This window comes from Adiantum capillus-veneris, chromosome 19 (assembly GCF_014529385.1).
Source record: "Adiantum capillus-veneris isolate H3 chromosome 19, ASM1452938v2, whole genome shotgun sequence".
NCBI lineage: Eukaryota > Viridiplantae > Streptophyta > Polypodiopsida > Polypodiales > Pteridaceae > Adiantum > Adiantum capillus-veneris.
This window is the reverse complement of record NC_140949.1, coordinates 133,799,765-133,819,484: the sequence shown is the minus strand read 5'-3', so window position 1 is coordinate 133,819,484 and position 19,720 is coordinate 133,799,765. Positions and strand designations below refer to the sequence as shown.

General features: G+C 44.6%; 1 protein-coding gene across 2 annotated transcripts in view; it reads right to left on the bottom strand.

Annotated features, from left to right (window-relative positions):
* Positions 1 to 19,720, bottom strand: part of LOC147434901 (uncharacterized) — a 99,667-nt gene that overhangs the window by 33,673 nt on the left and 46,274 nt on the right. For both annotated transcript variants that reach the window (XM_086491292.1, XM_086491293.1), the window contains exons 17-21: positions 19,549 to 19,649; positions 19,305 to 19,380; positions 8,453 to 8,497; positions 7,171 to 7,221; positions 7,001 to 7,084 (exon numbers count right to left, since the gene is read on the bottom strand). In XM_086491292.1, coding sequence (XP_086347418.1) covers positions 7,001 to 7,084; positions 7,171 to 7,221; positions 8,453 to 8,497; positions 19,305 to 19,380; positions 19,549 to 19,649 — 357 coding nt within the window. The remainder of the gene's footprint in view (positions 1 to 7,000; positions 7,085 to 7,170; positions 7,222 to 8,452; positions 8,498 to 19,304; positions 19,381 to 19,548; positions 19,650 to 19,720) is intronic.

The window sequence follows — 19,720 nt, the reverse complement described above, 5'->3', positions numbered from 1 at the left end:
CGGTGATGGTCCCGTTGCATCTTTGTGAGGTCGTCATCAAGGTAGATAGAAGGCCCCTCTAGCCCTCTTTGCATAACCCTCTTTCAGCTGAAGGATGTTTGAGACTCCTCGAAAGTGAATTGGAGGATGAGGACTCTTTTCTGAAGATCTTTGCCGGCTCTCCAAGCTTTGGAGAAGGGTAGCTCCTCGTCTTCCTTGTACCCGAGCTTCATGCCTAGGGATTTCCCATCGCTCTCAGGTGTGGACCCCTCCTCTTCTTTGATGCCAATCACTCGTACATTGAGGCGGCGGGCTTGTCGCATCTTCTCTTCCTCAATGGTTGTGTATGATGAGCGCCTCATCTATTTGGGCTTCCGCTCTCGCCTCCTTTTGTAGATTCTTCTTGATCACCTCAACCCATCCTTCCTTGGTAGCCTCCAATTTGTCGTCAATGCTTGTCGTGAGAACTTTGGTGATCTCCTCCTTGACGGCTTCCTTCGCTTCAGGTTTGATCTTTCCTTCAGGGGTGAGGGATGTGATATAAAAGCACGGAGGAGGTCGATTTGCTTATAAAGCTCCTCCTTTTTTTTCTTCCATTCCTCTTTCTCCTTCTCTCTCTTCTCCTCCCACTTCTCATTCTCCTTCTTCCATGCTTCCTTCTCCTTGATCGATCATTCAACCTCTTTCTCAAGCTGGTATAGCCAATCGACAATGCCGTTGACGGTGTCCACAATGTAAAACGTCCTCTTATCATTCGACTTGGCCGTCTCCGACGGCTTGGTCATCTCCTCTGCAGCGTTCTTCAGCACGTCCGCACTTTGTTGAGGGGGGGGGGGGGGGGGGGGGGGGGGGGGGCAGCACGCAGGACAGTGGCTCAGGGCAGCATCCGAGCAATGGCAACTATCAGACGACAACACGCAACAACAGAGAGTGCTGGCGCTGGCGGACAGCAGGCAGTGGTGCGAGAGAAAGAGAGAGAGAGAGAGAGAGAGAGAGAGAGAGAGAGAGAGAGAGAGAGAGAGAGAGAGAGAGAAATGAAATGAAATGAAATGTTATATTAACGTCTTCAAAAAGGCCAAAGTGACCTATGAGACCAAAAAGTTACAATGTGGTGGATCTGATACAAAGTTTGAGTAACAAGATGACAAAATGAGAAAAATAAAATACTATGGAATCCTAAACTGCTAGGTGTGAACTAAGCAGCCAGCTGGGATAGCTGAATCACAGAAGATCTAGCATCGGTCATTGGCGGATCTCATCAATCTCCTCCATGGTTAGTAGTCCGACCGAGCGTCGTGCATGCCTGGCCAGAGTGCTCCGAATCTTTTGACGTAGCCTCAATCGATGCTGTGTAGTCCTCCGCAGTCATGGGCGCCTGGATTTCTCCAGTTCAGTCGCTTGGTCGATCAGTGTGCCTCTGGTGTGAGACGAGAGGGAGCTATGTTGTGGGAGTGGCTCTTGCGGCTGTCCCGTGTCTATTCTCAACAAGTCTGTGATCCGTCTTTGCGACTGGCTAGCCTTGCCACTCATCAAGCTGTCTCTGTGTCTGTGCAGCTCGAGCAAGAACAAACCCAAGGCATCTCTGATCCTCATATCCCATGACTCTTGAGAGTGGTCCAAAACCCCCTCTGAACAAGCAATGGAAGCGGCCTCGTATCTCCTAGTAGACGGGGCAACGGCATGTATAATGCAACTCTGTCTCAGGCTCCATGTCACACAAGGGGCATGTCTTGGCCTCTGCTGGTACTCCGTTGTATCTCCCAGTCTCAATCCGCAGCAGGTGAGAAGATGTGCGTAACTGGCCAATAGCACATCGTATCCCATGAGACAAGTGGGTGTCCATGTATCGGGGTCTCGTCACAAAACCATCCTCCGTAAGCTGGAGAAGGTGGTCTCTGTAGAAAGCCATCTTCCTGCCCAATTCCTATGCTGACTGTATCCATGTCCTCCTGGTGTCTAGCTGGGTCAAGTCTTGGCGGATGAGCTTGGTGATCTCTTACTGTGTAAGAGTGAGAGATGGTGCATCCAATGAGTATTGGAATGGTGGCAGCCTGTCTATGTTGAACCCATGCGCTTGAAACCATGATGCCATCTCCCCATACCAGCATGTTGTATCTCCTTGCATGGCTAACTGTCGAGAGGACTCAAGTGCAATGCGAGCATATCTGTCTCTAGGAATTTCCCATGTGCGGTTTATGAAGGAGATTGATCTGGTGAGCGCCTCAACTACTAGTGGGGGGGCCGCTAGCTATGCTCGGATAATGGCCGGTGGTACTAATGCCTTGGCTCTAATGAGCCGCGAGATCATAGAGACGAGAGGTTTCTCCATGTTCCCCCATCCATCTGTGCGACCTAGTCTCCCGTAGTGATCTAATGAAGGTCCCCATATCTCAGCTCCATAGAGCAATGCTGAAGCCACCCAAGTATCAAAGAGCCAGAGCTTCGTCCGGGGTTCCTGAAACTGAACCTGCGAACACATCTTCTCCAATCTACCCAATGCTACGTGAGCTCTAATCAGTCTGGTCTCTGCTGCTCTTCTGAGTGAGAATGCAGGTCCGCTAAAAACCACTCCAAGGTAACTGTAAGCATCTGTGTACTCCACAGTCTCCTGGCTGTATGTGAATGTAGGGCTGACCTCCTGATCCATTGTGGAGTGGTATTAAACACCATAACCTTGGTTTTACCGAGGTTGACAGACAAACCACTTTCGTGGGCAAACCTATGCAAAGCATCCAATTGACGTTGCATCAAATTGAGTTGCATTCCCTCTGGGGATTCGGAGATCAACACTATATCATCGGCATATAACAAAAGTGGAATCCATGTCCTTGCCAACTGTGCACCTCTATCACCATCACTCTCAATGTAGTCAGAAACCTCATCCACATACATACCGAAAAGAGTAGGAGAGAGCGGGCAGCCCTGCTTTACCCCAATAAAGGAGTGAACCAGTGTAGAAAGTCCCTTAGGGGTGCGTACATGCCCTACTACTGATCTGTACAATGCCATGATCCCCCGAATGAGCTCTGTGGGTACTCCCATTTCCTGTAATCTGCGCATCAATCTAGCTCTGGGTACTGTGTCAAAAGCTTTGCGGAAATCCACAAAGCTACAATAGATCCGTCTCCCATGAGATCTGCTCTCCTCGATGATGGCCCTGAGTGTCAGGATATGGTCAAGAGTAGAGAAGCCTCTCCTGAACCCTGCCTGCCCAGCTGCACGCATTCCTTCCCTCTCTGCCCATCTACTCAGCTGTTGCTCAAGAAGGCATATAACCGTGCCAGTGTGTGTCCAATCATGATAGTGCGATAATTCCCAAGCTCCATGGGGTCTCCTAACTTGAAGATAGGTACAATCGCAGATAGGCTCCAAGTGTCCGGTAGACCCTCACACATCGCGCGGTTAAACATATCTGCTAGAAGCTCTGCTAGCAGGTGTTTGGCATGCATGAAATGCTCAACGACTAAGCCATCATGATCATATGCCCTTCCAGTCCTCATCTTGTCAATGGCTTTCTTCACCATCTCAGCGGTGAAAAAAGCACATGTGTGTGGGCATGGATCGGGGGGGTTGGGAAGGGGCGATTGTCCAGGTACTGTGTACAAAGATGAGGCGTACTCACCCCAGGTCTCTGTGGAGGAAATAGCGCGGGGGGGGGGGGGACTGCTCATGAAAGAGCCGCCACGCCTCACGCGAGTCCTGACTCAAGGATAGCTGGTATAGATCCTGCTCGAGTCGAGCCAGAAAAGCCCTCTTCTTCCACCGCACCAAGCGTCGGAAGTCAATCTGTAACTGTCTGGGAGTGTCGTCCCCCAAAAGCCCCTCCCTCTGAAGTCTAGCTCTAGTCTGGCGGCACTCCTCATCGTACCAGCTGTTCTGAGGCATGCTCCCTGATCGGCATCTCTACTCAGGCTGGGTGAGTGGGTATGCCTCTGCTGCTGCATCGTGTAATGTCTGTGTCAGTATAGTAGTAAGCTCCTCCAGAGGTCGCCTCTGGTCCTCAATGCATAGGCGTCTGTAGATCCCGTCCATGTATACAAAATCCGTCTCCCGTGTGAAGGTGTAGCGAGTAGGGGCTGCTACCCGTGGCCTGTGTGCTACACTTAACTGGAAGGAGATTGTCATCGACACTAGACCATGATCCGCTACCACTCCGACCGATCTGGGCCCAACTGTGAGATCCTGGATACTAAAGATGAGATTCGGCTGTGCCATGACATAGTCCACTGTGCTTGCTCCATGTCTGTGTGGGAAGCATGTAAAACCTCCCGCAACAAGAAATCTCTGTAGGCCATTCAAGATGGCCAATCCATGTGCGGTGCCCATGTCTATCAGGTGTCACCCATACTCAATATATTCCACATCGTGCGATAGTCTGGACAGGCCCGTCTCTACAACATCTAGCTCTCTCAGCATCTCCTCTGAAGTATCATAAAACATTGTCTGGTGATGGGCAATCCTAGCATTGAAGTCCCCTAGAATGATAATGTCACCATCTCTAGAGAACTCCCATATGCCATCATCCAAAATAGAAAAAGGGGACTGTCCTCTGGGTGATCCATAGACTGATGTACTCGGGGGAAAGTAGCAAATAGCAATGTAAAGATATCTGTCTGTCTTTGCTTTCAATCTCACCCACATGTACCTAGCTTGCTCATCCCTACAGGCTATATGTATCAATGGCTGCAGATCTTCTCTAAATAACACTGCCACTCCCCCCGAGCCCCGTCCTCTGTGCTCTGAGCGTGTCTCCTGTTTGTAGGCTGTCTCCCACATGTATCCACTGATGTGAGGCATGGATTGCCCGAGGGTCTGGTGTGTCTCAGAGTAAAAGATGATGTCTCTTCCAATAAAGCTATCCTCAAAAGCACCCACATCAAGACGCATAGATCCATTACAGTTCCAAGCAGCCACTTTGAGTGTGGTCCCATAAGTCTCGCACCGTCATGTGGAACGTCGTTCTAGTATTACTACTCTTCCATCTCAATAAAAGGCAATCTTGCCTTTTCCCCTTGCCGCTCTAATCTCCGGCATCACTTCCTGCATATCAGCGATCTACGAGAGGGTGAGATCATCCCCGAGAAAGATGCCCGTCTCTTTAAGAGTTGGTCTTTTCTTCAAGGACTTCTTCGCTTCCATGGAGGGAACACGGAGGATGAGTGCTCTTTCTTTTGAGGTTTCCCCGTTGCTTCCATTTTTCTTTCTGTTGCCCATTCTCCATGCTCTTGTGTGCGTCGGCTCATGAACCCCCATTAAGGCCATGAGTTCTTTTACCTGTTCGTCCACATTGCTTTTGTCTTTAAGACCGCAAATTCTCACGTGTAACGCGCGCACCCGTCTTCTTTGCTCCTCCTCTAGTGTCTGATTAATGATAGTGGGTGTGGACGTGGACGTTATCTCCTTGCCTTTTCCTTTCTTGGCCACCTTGATCCATTTCTCGGCTTCATCCGCCTTCTGTTGAGTTTTGGTAAGAACATCCACCCAAGAAGTCGTCATCTCTTTGTGTTGCTCTTCTCCCTCTTTGATGGCCTACACTTGCTCCTTGATCATGTTGATTTCTTCGAACACTGAGGGTTGCAGTTCGCCCTCTTCCAGTGTGTTTCTTGATCGTGCTTCGACGAGGTCTTTCTTGAGTGACGCAATCTCTTCATCCTGAGTCATCACTCGGTCTTCCAACGTTTTTATCTTGCTCTCTTGGATCAGCACGCGTCCTTCGAGCATGTTTATTGTGCCCAAGAGATTGCGGTTCATCTTGGTAATGGTCTCCGTCATTTCCTCTTTGCACTTTTGAATGGCATCCTCTAGGGGGTCGGCTCTATCGTTCTGCTTCCTCATGCTTGATCGCCATCCGACAAAGAGCCACTAAGCTCAAGTGGCATGGTAGCTGGGCGGGTGGGGGAACACGAAGAGGTATGGCAAGGGAGGGGCAACGATAGAGTACGGACGAGAGAGAGAGAGAGAGAGAGAGAGAGAGAGAGAGAAAGAGAAAATGGAAAAACATGATAGAGTGCGGGAGAGAGAGAGAGAGAGAGAGAGAGAGGGGGGGGGGGGGGGGGGACACCGCGCGGGGTAGGGGAGAGAGAGAGAGAGAGAGAGAGAGAGAGAGAGAGAGAGAGGCAGCACGATAGACTTAAAAAGACTCAAAAAAGACTTAAAATGAAGAAACGACAGACTTAAAAAATGGGGGGTTAAAAAGTTAGTACGTGAAAAAAAAAATGAACAGCGCGATAGGGAGAGGGAGAGAGAGGGACATCGCGATAGACTCAGCGCGATAGAGAGAGAGAGAGACATCGCGATAGACATAACTTTGTAGGCAAGGGGCGGGTGCGGGGGCAGCGCAAGAGCAAAGGGCGGGTGCGAGGGGCAACGCGAGAGCGGGGGGCGGGTGCAGGGGCAGCGCGCGAGCAGAGGGCGGTGGTGCAGGGTCATCGCAAGAGCGGGGGGCAGGTGAAGGTGCAGCGGGAGAGCAGGGGCGGGGGTGCAGGGACCACGCGCGAGGGAGGGGAGGGGGGGGGGGGGGGGGGGGGGGGGGGGGGGGCGTGTGTGCAGGGGTAGCGTGAGAAATGAAATGTTATATTAACGTCTTCAAAAGGCCATAATGACCTATGAGACCAGAAAGTTACAAGGTGGTGGATCTGATACAAAGTCAGAGTAACAAAATAACCTAACAACAGTACAAAACAAAACAAAGATAGAGAGAGAGAGAAATGAAATGAAAAGTTATATTAACGTCTTCAAAAGGCCAAAGTGACCTATGAGACCAGAAAGTTACAATGCGGTGTATCTGATACAAAGTCAAATTAACAACATAAATTAAACTAGGATAACAAAATATAAATACTGCGGAATCCTAAACTAAGCTGATAGGTGTGAAAGGTGAAAGGCGTGAGAGAGATTACTTAGCCGAGTGGTTTATCTCAGCTACAAAAACTTCGGAGATTACACAAACCAAGCTTTTCTTTAGTCTAATATATCAGAGACTTGCACAACAAACTACTATTCGAGCAATCAATTTCCTTACATGATCAAGAAAAAGCTTTTTTTCGGAGCGTTGTTGAATCCGCTCCTCCACTGTTCCACCTGTGATCAATCGATACACGTGCACCTACATTCACAAACTCCCATGTCTATCTTCAAGCCCTTGGCTTTCATATAGTATAGCTACACAATGAAAAAGGCTACAAAACATACAGGCTTAGTTTGACCAATTCTGTGAACCCTAGCCATGGCTTGCAAGTCCACCTGAAAGTTAAAAGGGATTATCCATCTCTTTTAAAACAAACTTTAACAAGAGAAATAATGATCTAGCATATTTACGTACTAAATGCTCAGTTAACAGCAATGAGGTAGTAAATGAAACAATAGGTGTTGAGGATGGTGAAGTGAGACAAAAGTCCGTTACTAGTCAGAATCGCTGCTGACTTTGCATGCTTTCATTTCCTCGTTGTCATGTGAATAATGGAAACATTCCTAGTCTCTTAATTTACTTTGAAAAAAACCTTACGGGACACATAGGATCAGGAGCTGAGGCTTTAATAAGAAAGTAAAGAGGGGCCTAAACAAAGACACTGAAGGTGAGATAAGAGCCATCGACGCAGTGCATACTCAATTTGTCACATACTATAGCATCCAGTTAGTAAGATCTGACGTTGGTTTACTAATGGTTTGAGACTACATTTGAATTCATTCAAATGTTTTTAGCCATTTGTATTTTTTATTGTTGCCAAAGTTTCAGAGTATGCTTCCATAAAGACGCTCCAATGGCTGGTGATAATAGCATAATCCACTCTGTATCTTAACTACAAAAACAGTATCACAATAAGAAGCTCATATCTTTTTTATCCACTGTATGTTTCCAAGTTCTGACTGTTTCTCATATTTTTCAGGACTTCATTTCTGCATTGCAACTCAATTCACGAAAAAAGGTGCTTCTACCATTGATCTTGTAGGGCAATTCCCATGCTAGATACTCATGAATCTATTTACTCGTACTGTTCATCATTAAGCACTATTCCATCAATGTTAAACCTTGATTGCAACCCCACATTGAAGAGCTAAAATGAGCACACCGTTATCAACGTGGTTTCATTGTGTTGACTTAATCTGACATGTATATCCACTCTTTGACTAGGAAAACACAAAGTTCAACTCAAACTTTCAACATGTGCTGACTTCATAATTGTCTTGCACACCACCAACTCTTGCTTTATAGATAATAACGCCATGACGTTGCTCCAGCACGTACATGATCATGTTTTCTAGACTTTCAAACCAAGTTCTAGATACAAGTATAGTCTATGTAATTATCATAAAACAAAAAACGGCTAACAAATCAAACACAATTACTTCTACAATGAGCTGTAAACAGTGGACATCACAAAACATACAACAAAACCTTCCCCCCAAACCCACGGGGAAAAAAAACCCCGTTCGAGATGGAAACTGAACATAATCTATGAATGCATAAACTAACCTGGGGATTCCAGTCGCTGTCAAAAAGTATGACAGTATCTGCAGTCTGCACAGAATGATCAAATTAAAAAACATTACATTCAATGTCAAAGACCACAACCACTTGAAGCTTGAGTACCAATGTGCATCTCCCAACAACCAGAAATAGACTCAGATTACTAAGGGCTGTTAATTAAATCCAGACCTCAACTTGATAAAATGCTCATAACTTAAATACAGGTCTATAAGTTGAGATTCTAGGCAGCATCATGAAATGGTCGAGCAACTTTTGTCTTCTTCATTTGGCCCGTGTAAAATTGAATGAAAACTGGTCAATGTTCATGTCTACATTGAATCGAGTATGGTTAATTCATTGATTCACACAATGCTCAGAACTGGTATGTTAACACATCAGCAGTCACTCCTGGACCTACCAAGATTCAAATAATTGACACTAACTTCTACAGAAATCCAGCATTCAAGGCCCCACTAAAATACTGAGGACCCCAAGAGAGAAAACATAATAAGACTTAGCCCAAACACACAAAGAAGGGCTTTCTCCAATTGTAGGCAAACATGTACTTAAGTCTTATATCTTTTCAATAAACTGAAATCCATTAGTACTATCATCACATTGATCCTTCTAACTAGGCCCAAAGAAAAAGTTTCTCTGCAATACAAGAGAGACCTGAGGACACAACTTTCAAATCTATGCACAACAAAAGTAATAGCACACCTTCACATTGAAAGCTAAGGTCTATAGTTGCATCAAAAAGTGTCACCTTGTACAACTGAGAATGTTGTGCAAAAAGCTCTAAACTACCATCAAAGAGAGCACATAATTAGCCTAGAACAAGCCAAAAATCAAATCAGTTCATGGAATTCTGAAACCAGCCAAAGAAGGTGTTTTCACAAGTACAAGCTGTAGTACGCTACAGTGTAACTTGCAAGGGACACAAAGTTACAGTTGGTCTTAAGTGGACTCGCGGGACTGTCAAAGATATGTGTGTTAGCCATTGGTTGCCCTTTATGGTTTTATATATGCTCAGTTGGTTTAAGTCGTTGTATGCTTCCTAGATGTCTTATGAGTCACAGAGTCTAGAGTCTTGGGTCAGTCTATAGCACTTGCACATCTGCCTCTACCTACACAATTGGAGCCTCGACACCCCCATTGTACCTGTTAGTCCTTAGCTTAAAGGTAAGTGTTGTGTCAGCAATAGTCTGTACTGATTCCATGAGTTAGTTGAGTTCCATCAAATTTGGAGGATACTATTGTATTTATAGAGTTTGCTATGTTCCATGCTCTATAGTGTTTTCATTCAAATGGAGTGACACACATTGCACTGAGGAGCACCCATAGTGTAGAGCACGACACACTTTTCTTGCTATAGAGGTTCTCATTTTTGGTACGCCCAATGGACCTCAACTGAAGCCTCGATCTCTTGAGCGTACACAATCGATGCACTAGCTTGGTTATTCTCTCACCTAGTCTAGTCTACTCGTCTAGATTGGTCTGGCCTAGCTGACCTTCACCCTTCGCCCACCTTTATCTAACATCTTCGTCCTTCGTCCAGCTTGGTCTAGCTAGCTTTGTCTCTAGCCCTTGCCTAGTTTGTTGGTCTAACTAGTTTGGTGTTGCTATATGGACTATTTTCTTATTTTCTCGAGTAATTTCTTTTAATTGAAATTAAGATATTTACATGTGTGCACTTGAACCGTAAGGTTAGGAACTCTAGATCTACGGGATTTATTAAAAAATCTATCAAAAAATGGACAACTCTGATGTGTCATATGCTAGGTGACATAAAGCATCGCCAAGTTGTACCATTAGTTCGGTAGGAGAAACCCGGAAACACATATTTCCGATGTGTCACGTGATGGATGAAGAGAGCATCGAAAAGGAAATATTTCGTTGGTTTGGCAGGAAATCCGAACTAGAACAAGAATACATGTCAAGAGCAAGCACAAGAATAAAGATGGGTTCTGAGAAGCTTTTCTAAAAAGCGGAATATTTTAGAGTGTTTTCCAAGAAAAGCAGATGCTTTCCCGTGAGGAATCTGTGTTTGCATTGCATCTGTGCCTGAGAACTGCATCCCGTGACACCTAGAAAGTGATTGCATAGCATCAATTTTCAGTTCACTGAGTTTAATGGAGTTTTGTCCAAGTTCACATTTTTTTAAAAGTGAACGACCGCCCACTTAATAAGTGGGCAGCCCATTAAAAATAAAGCAAGAACTCATTGAAAAAAAACACAGTGTAGCAGACTTAGACACTCCAAGTCAAGATTCTACCGCGACACGACAAGAATTCACTGAAAAATAGTTCACAATTCACAGTTCACAATTGATTTGACACAACCCGACGGAGTTCCATACCTAGAGATATTGGCCCCAAAGACGGCGCGCCTTTCGGTATTTCTTTTTATATTAATCTGCAACTCAAAATACAAGGGAGTGGGAGGCTCTCACTCTCAGACTCTGCGTCCAGATGCTCTGAGAAGTGCAAGGCCTGCCAACTCTTATAAAGGTTTACAAAGCATGCCAAAAGCAGAGCCCCAAAGCTGCCCATAAAAAGCATTCTCAAAAAGAATTCTACAATAAAGCATTCATATCTCAAGCCATATTGAGTAAAATAAAGAAATTAATAATAGCTTTCTCTCTTTCTCCTTGCGTAGCCACTGCGTAGCCAAAAGCTGGCCCAAAACTGCTTTTCCATACGCTACTGCCGCAAAAGGCACCACGAAACGCGAGCGTCCATACAGCAAGCCACATTAGCAGCTCAGAGTGAAATGCGAGGGCAGTACGGTAGTGCCACGTCAGCATTCTGCTCCCATTTCCGAGAGCCCTTCCCAAGAGGGGCTGTGTGTGTGTGTACAAAGGCTGCCACGTCATTGAGTTGTGACATACCCCCCTCTTGAAAGCATTGTAATCGCCCTCGATTACACCTACAAAACAGACAGAAGCCATAAACTGTCTTAACAGACACTGACTATTAGTACCGACGCACTAGGAACACACATCTGGCACATGTACCAATCGACAGTCACATCACACGACATCACAGGACATCACACGACAAATCACATTGAACATTCATTCGGATCTCAGACCATGATTTATCGGCAACGCAATTAGCAATCGCATCTAGATCCAATCAGGACTAATTCCTATTGAAACCATGTCTATCAAGATCATTCAGACCAAAATGTTGCAATCATTTCGTCTATCAATTCATGCACTTAAACAAGTCAAGAACAAATCAGTATCATATTATCGAGAATTCCAGTTCATAGTCATTACAGCAGAATACTCTCAGTATCCCTAAAGCTCAAAGAGACATCAGTGACTCTAGTATCAAAAATCGAGGCATCTGTTGACAAAGGAGCGGAGTAACTTCCCTCTTGTGCATACCCGCTGCACCAGATTTCCGACCGAGCTGAGTTCGGGGTTTCAATTGGAATAGACAATGCTAAAACAAAAGCTTCAAGGTAAACATTCACAATCTGAGCAGCATCTGCTAGGTCCTCCTCCTCCATCCACTTTGCATCCAATGCAGGATAGTTCTTGAATTTAACCAAGAACCGCCTTATCACTTTACCCTTAATCTTCCTGTCTTTATGTGCCAATATCTGTTCGGAAACAAGGATCTCCTCGTTTCCTTCCACTTCGGATTGTGCTCATCAGGCTCCCCATGTTCGGGCACATCGCCTTTAAAAGGCTTCAGGAGACTCACATGAAAAGCATTGTGAATCCTCCAAGTGTCGGGCAGCTTCAGTGTAAAGGAGACATCATTTATCTTTTCGAAGATACGGAAAGGTCCGTAGTATCGCATACTAAGCTTTGGAAAAAGCCTCTCTTTTCTTTCTCAAACGTGCCTTCTCAAAACGTAAGAGCACCCAATCATTCTCCTTCAATTTCAAATCGCGATGACGGTGATCTGCTACCTTTTTCTGTCTTTCTTAAGATTTCTTCAACGCCTCACGGACCTTGGCAAAAGCCGTGTCCTAGTCACGCGTGTCCTCATCGGCTTCAAAAATCTTATCTTTCGTGCTTAGGAAGGGTGGAACCTTCGTAACACCTTCAATAATCTCAAATGGCGCCTTCCCCGTCGAAGAGTGTATCGTGTTATTGTAGGCAAATTCCACCAAAGGTAAATACTTTTCCCATTGTGTCTTCTGATCCGAGATGTAAGACCTCAATAAATGTAGTACCATTGAATTTGCAATCTCAAATTGCTCGTCAGTCTACGGGTGGAGAGATGACGAGAACTGCAACTGCACGCCAATGTTCTCCCAAATAGCCTTCCAAAACAAACTTGAGAATCTGGGGTCCCTATCGAAGACAATCGTCTCGGGCATGCCATGAAATCTGAAGATCTGGGCCACAAACGGTCTTGCTAAGTGATCTAACTTGATTGTTTTCTTCACTCGAATTAAATGAGCTTGCTTGCTAAATCTGTCAATAATTGTCCAGATACCATCGTGCCCACTCTCTGTTCTCGAGAGATCAAAAATGAAATCCATTGCAATACTTTCCCAGGGCGGGTAGGTGAGGGTAAAGGCTGTAACAATCCATGTGCTTTATGCATGTCAAACTTGACCTTTTGGCATACCAAGCAACTGCGTACAAAATTGTCCACGTCCTTGAGTCTCGACCAAAAGAAGTATCTCTCCACACCTTTCAAGGTGGTAGCAATGCCGTGGTGACCCGTAAATGGTGGACAGCGGCATTCGGTTAGAACCACACAACATCGTTTTCTTCATCAAGTAGCCATTCCCTATGGAATATCCCTCTACTGCCTCCCCATTCCATATCCAAGTGAAAATATCTGCAAAATGTGTATTTCTGGCATACTAATCGACCATATCCTCGAAGCTCCTATCATGTGTCCCAAAAATAGCCAGAACTAATGGCTTCCAAGACAAAGCATCTGCCACCAAATTCTTCTGTCCTTGCACATGGACAATCTGGAAATAAAACTATGACAAGATATTCGCCCACCACATCTGCTTTTTCGATAGCTGCTTCTGTTTGACAAGAAGTACCGTAAAGTCTGATGGTCAAAGAAGACAATAAAATCCACTCTGAGTAGGTAATGTCGCCACAGAGTAAGAGCATGGATAACCGCCAAAAGCTCTCATAAATTTGTACTGTCAATTCCGTCCTTGAGAACAGTCGGCTCTCGTACGCAATGGCATGGCCTTCTTTCATTAAGACCGTACCCACACTACGACCACAAGCATCACAATATACTTCAAAATTCAAATGGCTTCTACAAGTCTAGCAAAGTCAAAACTGGTCCTGTAGTCAATTTCTCTTTCAGTGTCTGAAAGGCAATCACCTCTGTATGTCCACACGAGAAAGAGACTTCTTTCTGCGTCAACATATGCATAGGGAAAGCAACCTCTGCAAACTTTCTACTAAACAGCCTGTAGTACAAACAAAAGCCCAAGAAGCTTCTAACTTCATGGACATTCTTCAGATCGGGCCATTCACAGAAAGTCTCTATCTTGGTGGGGTCCATCTGCACTCCTGCTGTTGACACAATGTGTCCCAAAAAGTGCATCTCTGAAACCAAAAAATTCACTTTTCTTTGCATTGATCACTAACTTGTGATCTCGTAATGCATGTTCTCTATGTTCTGCCTCATCCTTCGAGAAAACAATGTCGTCAAAGAAAGTGCCAACAAATAGTCTGTACTCTCGAAAAATCATGTCTATCCGGTTATGTCGGAGGAGCATTGGTTAGGCAAAAAGCCATCACCAAAAACTCAAATAACCCAAAAGTCGTCCGAAAAACTGTCTTGTAGACATCTCCCGACACGATTCGGATTTGATGATATCCGCTCTTCAAGTCCATCCTGCTAAAACACGAGGATCCTTGCAGTCTGTCAAGAATATCATCGATCCTCGGAATCGGAAATCTGTTCTTGATGGTGATTTTGTTGAGAGCTCTATAATCGATGCACATTCTCCAAGATCCTTCTTTCTTCAAAACCAACAACACAAGAGAGCAAGAGAGCAATACGGTGAAGTACTAGGCTGGACAAGACTCTTTGCCAAGAGGTCTTTCACTTGGTTCATAATCTCTTCATTCTGTGCTCGGCTCACACGGTAAGGTGGCCGGTTTGGTGGTGTGCTTCCAGGTATCAAATCAATAGTATGATCCTCAGGACGAGCGGGTGGTAACTCACTTGGCAGGCCCTTTGAAAAGAAATCGACATGAGTGTAAAGAAAATATAGGCGTTCTTTATCAAGTTCAGATATATTTGTCCTATTCTCATCATTCATCTCTCTCAAAAAGATGGAGTAAACAAACAGACTGGATTTCATTAATTTTCAAACGGCCGAAGCGGATACAATAGGGACAGACTCGCCCTTAAGTTTTACATCAAGTACAATGGTTGTGCCCTTCTCTGTAGTCAAAGTCGCTTTTCTCGCCCGATAGTCGACCATGGCGTTGTTCTTGTGGTACGAGGAAATTCCCAAGAGGACATCACAACCTTCCAAGGGCATTATGTAGAAGCCTTTATGCCCCAAATACCCCTAACAATGCAACCAAAGTTTGCCAATGACAGGTGTAATGGCTACGTCCCTGTCGGGTGCCGCTAGAACTGCCTCTGCTAATGGTTCCATCCGATCGGGTGTGATCTTGGGCCACCCCGCCAATCTCTATAACCAAAAAACATGTCAAATTTAATTGATTTTCCACCTTCTTTGAACTCTCGGAATTTCTTGCTTTTATCTTCCAAAAAGTCATACTGGTTGGCTTTATAGAAACTCTTCTTCTTTGAGTAAAAGTTGTTGTCGTCGGAGTCCGAACCATCCGAAGATGAGTCCTCTATAGAACTGTCAACAACTGGGCGAGATTTAGACTTCTTTGCCTTTTTCTTGCTCTTTCCGAAGCTTTGCTTTTTGCTTCGTTTTTTCCCTTTTTTGTCTTCTTCGCTCGAGTCAGAGCAGCTAGATGAACTTGAAGAAGAAGAAGAAGAACTGTTTACTCCTGAAAATCGAACACACGTCTTTTGCTTTCTTGCCGATGCAAATGTAGACTGACGACCCAAATAAGCCGAGAAGTCAGTTCCTTTCTTCTGCTTTTTGTCGTGCTTTTCTACTTTGTTCTGCGTGTCAAAAAGGTGAGAAATCCGTGCATCAACCACCTCTTCTAATTCTTGCTCTCTCTACATATCCTTGGAGTAGGAGGTTTCTTGAGTGTCGGTTTGAGGGGTGGTTCTGTGGTTTGCCGCCATTGTGAATGCACCTCGTCGAAGGAGGTCTGGCTCATAAATTTTGCAAGTCCTTCGCAAAATTTAGCATCATCGTTGTTGCATCGTCGATCAATCGTCGACGCTCCATTTCTTCGAGCTCCGCCTAAGTAGGCCGAGGCGGGCCATACTCCTCGCGTGAATCCTCTTCGTGATCTCTTCTCTCATCTCCGAATGCAAAGGAAGTCGATTGATCTCTGTCTGAAGCCATAAGTGCCGCGTAAAAAGGATCGGATTTCCCAATAGGAGAGAAATCGGTCACGCTCTGATATCACTCTAACAAACGCATGCCAGAGAATGAGCCCTTGGCTTATATTTAAAGGCCCTTGGCCTATGAAAAGCAGTTTAGATGAAAAGCTATTAAATCAAAAGCAATTGGCCCTAAGAGCACATGCCCAAAAACTGCCATCACAAAAGCAAAAATCTGTACAGCTCTGCCACGTCAACAACCAACGTAAAACGCGAAAATCAGTAGAATCTACCATGTCAACAATCAGCATAAAATTCAAAAATCCATAAAGGCTACCACGTCAACAGTCAACGCAAAATTCGGGAATCCGTACAACAAATGCCACGTCATCAAGCTTTTACGCTTTGTGTGTGTGACTGTGTGTTGGCCCTGATTTAACTTTAATGACTTTGGGTCCCCTAAGCCGCATCGAATGGGGTCCCATAAGTTGATAGGACTTCTTTCTCTTCTTAGGATTTAGGCCCTGCAGGTTGGCTTCATTCTTCAATGGCTTGACACATCAGCAATTTGTGGCATTCCCCCCTTCTTGAAAAATAGTAATCGTCCGCGATTATCATATCTGCAAAACAACTGAAGTTAGCTCAAAAATTTCCGAGGGACAATCAATTTTCTCATTTCCAAATCGGAGCTCTTGATTTCCTAGGTCCTTGGCTTCCTGCTGCAGGTTCATAGTAATGCTAGTAGTGAGCCTCCATATCCTGTACGTGATGATGGGAGGCAATGAGTAGCGATGAAATTTTGCAGATCTGCATTGACGACATCCTCGCTCCCACTCATCATATTTGACGTCCGTTAAATTTAAATTCAAATTTACATCAAACAACTTGAAAGCTCAAGTTCGGCCTCAAGTTCGAATAGTGTTCCGGAAAGTCTTGGAAGGATTGGCCTCAAGTGTGAATAGAAAGACTTCGAAGCATGCTCAACCAATGTTCGAGAAAGTATTTTTTCGTAGAAGGCAAACAATACGTGAAAGGATCGGCCCCAACTTCTAATAACAAGACTTAAAAGCATGCTCAACCACTATTCGGGAAAGTTTTTTTCCTAGAGGGCTTGGTTTCCTCCTTGCCAAGATGTAAACTGGAAACACTGGTAGAATTCTCGAAGTTTGTGGAAGTTTTGAACTAGTTTCTTATAGATTTTGCTGGTTTCTCTTCCCTTTAACTTCATTCGCAAATGGATAATCTTGATTTTAATTGGCTCAAGGCTAAGCTAAGGATTCATCCAATAAGGAGTCTCATTCCTAATCGGAACTCTTGATATCCTCGATCATTGACTTCCCATAAGTATCTCATCCAATAAGGAATATTCAATGGTTGACACATCACAATGCAACACAGATGCTCACATAAGCAGGTTACAAGACATAAAAACATAAAGTCGTCGATGAACACTTCCCCTGCAAATAACCATCTTGGTTCGGGCCATAAGCTGTTCGATGACTCCCTCATCATTCCTCCCGCAAATAACCTAAAAAGGTTTGGGCCGTGAGATATAGAGGCCTTTTACAACAAAATGCCCCCCAGACCTCGGCCTGCGTCATTTGGAGGTGCTAAGAGTAGCCACTGCTCAGACTTCGTTATACTCCCCTCGTAAATAACCATCCAAGTCCGGACCATGAGTAACAATAACAATATTGCTCTCATAAAAAACCACAAGGATGTGGGCCATGAGTAAAAACAGCACTTTTCAAATATTTCAATACTACCCCGCATATAACCACAAGGGTCCAAGCCATGAGTATGAATAAGCATTCTCAACCATCATTTCTCAAAACTCCACCCGAGAGTAAAATCACCAACCATTAAAACCAGTATTAAAACCAGAGTTAAACAATTCAAATCGACACCAAAAAAACGGATACCATCCATTTCAAACAAATTCCAAACAGGATCACCGAACAAGTTCTCAAACAGAACTCAAACTTACAAGCAATCTCGACATCAGTCGAGCTCGAAAAGTCGACTAACTTCCCCTCCTGAAACCTGCACCAAAAATTAGGGTTAGGTTCCTTCCATAAGGTCGTAGCAAACCACAACATGGTCCATCAGCTCTTGGACAGACAGTCTTCCTCTAGCGGCGATGGTAATCCCAAGACATAGCAATCACACCGGACCTCCAAGGTTATCAACTCAAGAAGAGACACCTACTGAGAGATGTCGAGAAATTTCAAGTTATTATCTGCTAGGGTTTCCGTGGCAAGCATTTTAGGATACCCGACTCTGCCAAAAGTTGCACTCCGATTGAAGATGTCAAAGAAACCATATAACTTCGGGCAAAATTTTCTTGAAAGCTTGCCAAGTCCTTGGAGAGCTATTAACATCCACCACTGCATGGGACATGACTCTGAGAAAAAGAACGGCTCGAAAAGAATCCTTGATCCTTCTTTGCAAGTGATCTTTATGGCTTATGCCCTGTAAGACAGAGCGATGAAGACGAGAGCGCGCTCGATACGCGATGAAGTAAGAGTGGGAGTGGCTAATAAGTCCGAGGTCGGGACACGAAAAGTCTTTCACAATCAAATCCCTATAAATCTTGGAAGCACCATCTTGCTCCATCTGCTATTTGGTAGGACCGGTATGCTTTCAGAAAACCACACACCTGAATTTCTGATACCACTGTCATGGGACTGGCACCACGTGCCAACGGAAAAGAGCAAACTGAACAAACTTTTAGCACTTCAATAACAATTGAACTGAAAGAGATGCACGACACGAAACGGGGAGTGGCAGAGCTCCACCTCAAGAGAGCATTGGCCCCAAACCTTGACACCCCTTTCGGTATTTCTTTATATTACTTGAACCATGTACAACGCCGATACTCCATCCTCTGCACCTCTCACGGAGCATGCCAAAGAATGAGCCCTTCGCCCATATTTAAAAGCCCTTGGCCTATGAAAAGCCATAAACTCAAAAGCAATTGGCCCCAAAAGCATTTAAGTTCTTGTCATTAGGTTTCCATTGATGAGAGGTCCATAGATTTATGGTACAACAAAACCAAGAGCCCCTTAATCTTGCCAAGCAATTTACGTCCATGTGCTTGACTAAGTTGTTATCATACCATACAAGCATTTTGACTACATAGAAATCATTGGACGGCTTGCAGCCTAGCTCAAGCAGCTTAGGCAACAAGAAACTTCTCCAGTTGTGGACACCTTATAAAGACCATCACCCATTAGCATCACATTGTACGATAAAAAAACACACTATTCGTGAAGCTAAAAAAAATTTATTTGTGAGTATAAAAACAACCACATGTTCTGCAATAAAAGCTTTGGCCAGAAGCCTAAGCGCTTTAGTCTTACAGAACCTTATCCATTTGCTTGCAAGGCATCACTATGGTGTCCTACTCAAGAATAGATCACCTGAAGGTTTATTCCAAGCCCACCAGCCCTTGTAGAAAGTAAGAAGATGAATATGGGACTTGACGGCTTATTGAACCTGTCAAAAGGTAAAACAATGAAGCAAAACCCTATACATCAGACGGCCACACACTTTCATGCTACAAACAACAATTATTGACTATTATCTTCCAGAGCAACACACTATGAATATAACTAGTATTGCCAAATGCAGGAAAAAGATGACATTGACTGCAGGATGCTTTACATGTGCATGTCAATAGTACGTTTCACACGATTGGTGGATCCATCTAATCGTCTAAAATCAAAGCCACGGTAATTGCAGTAATCTTCCAGAAGATTCAACATCTGTATGCCAGGCAAAGAGTAAAGATATCAGTAAATTAAACTTTGATGTCAGAATGACACAATTTAGGAAA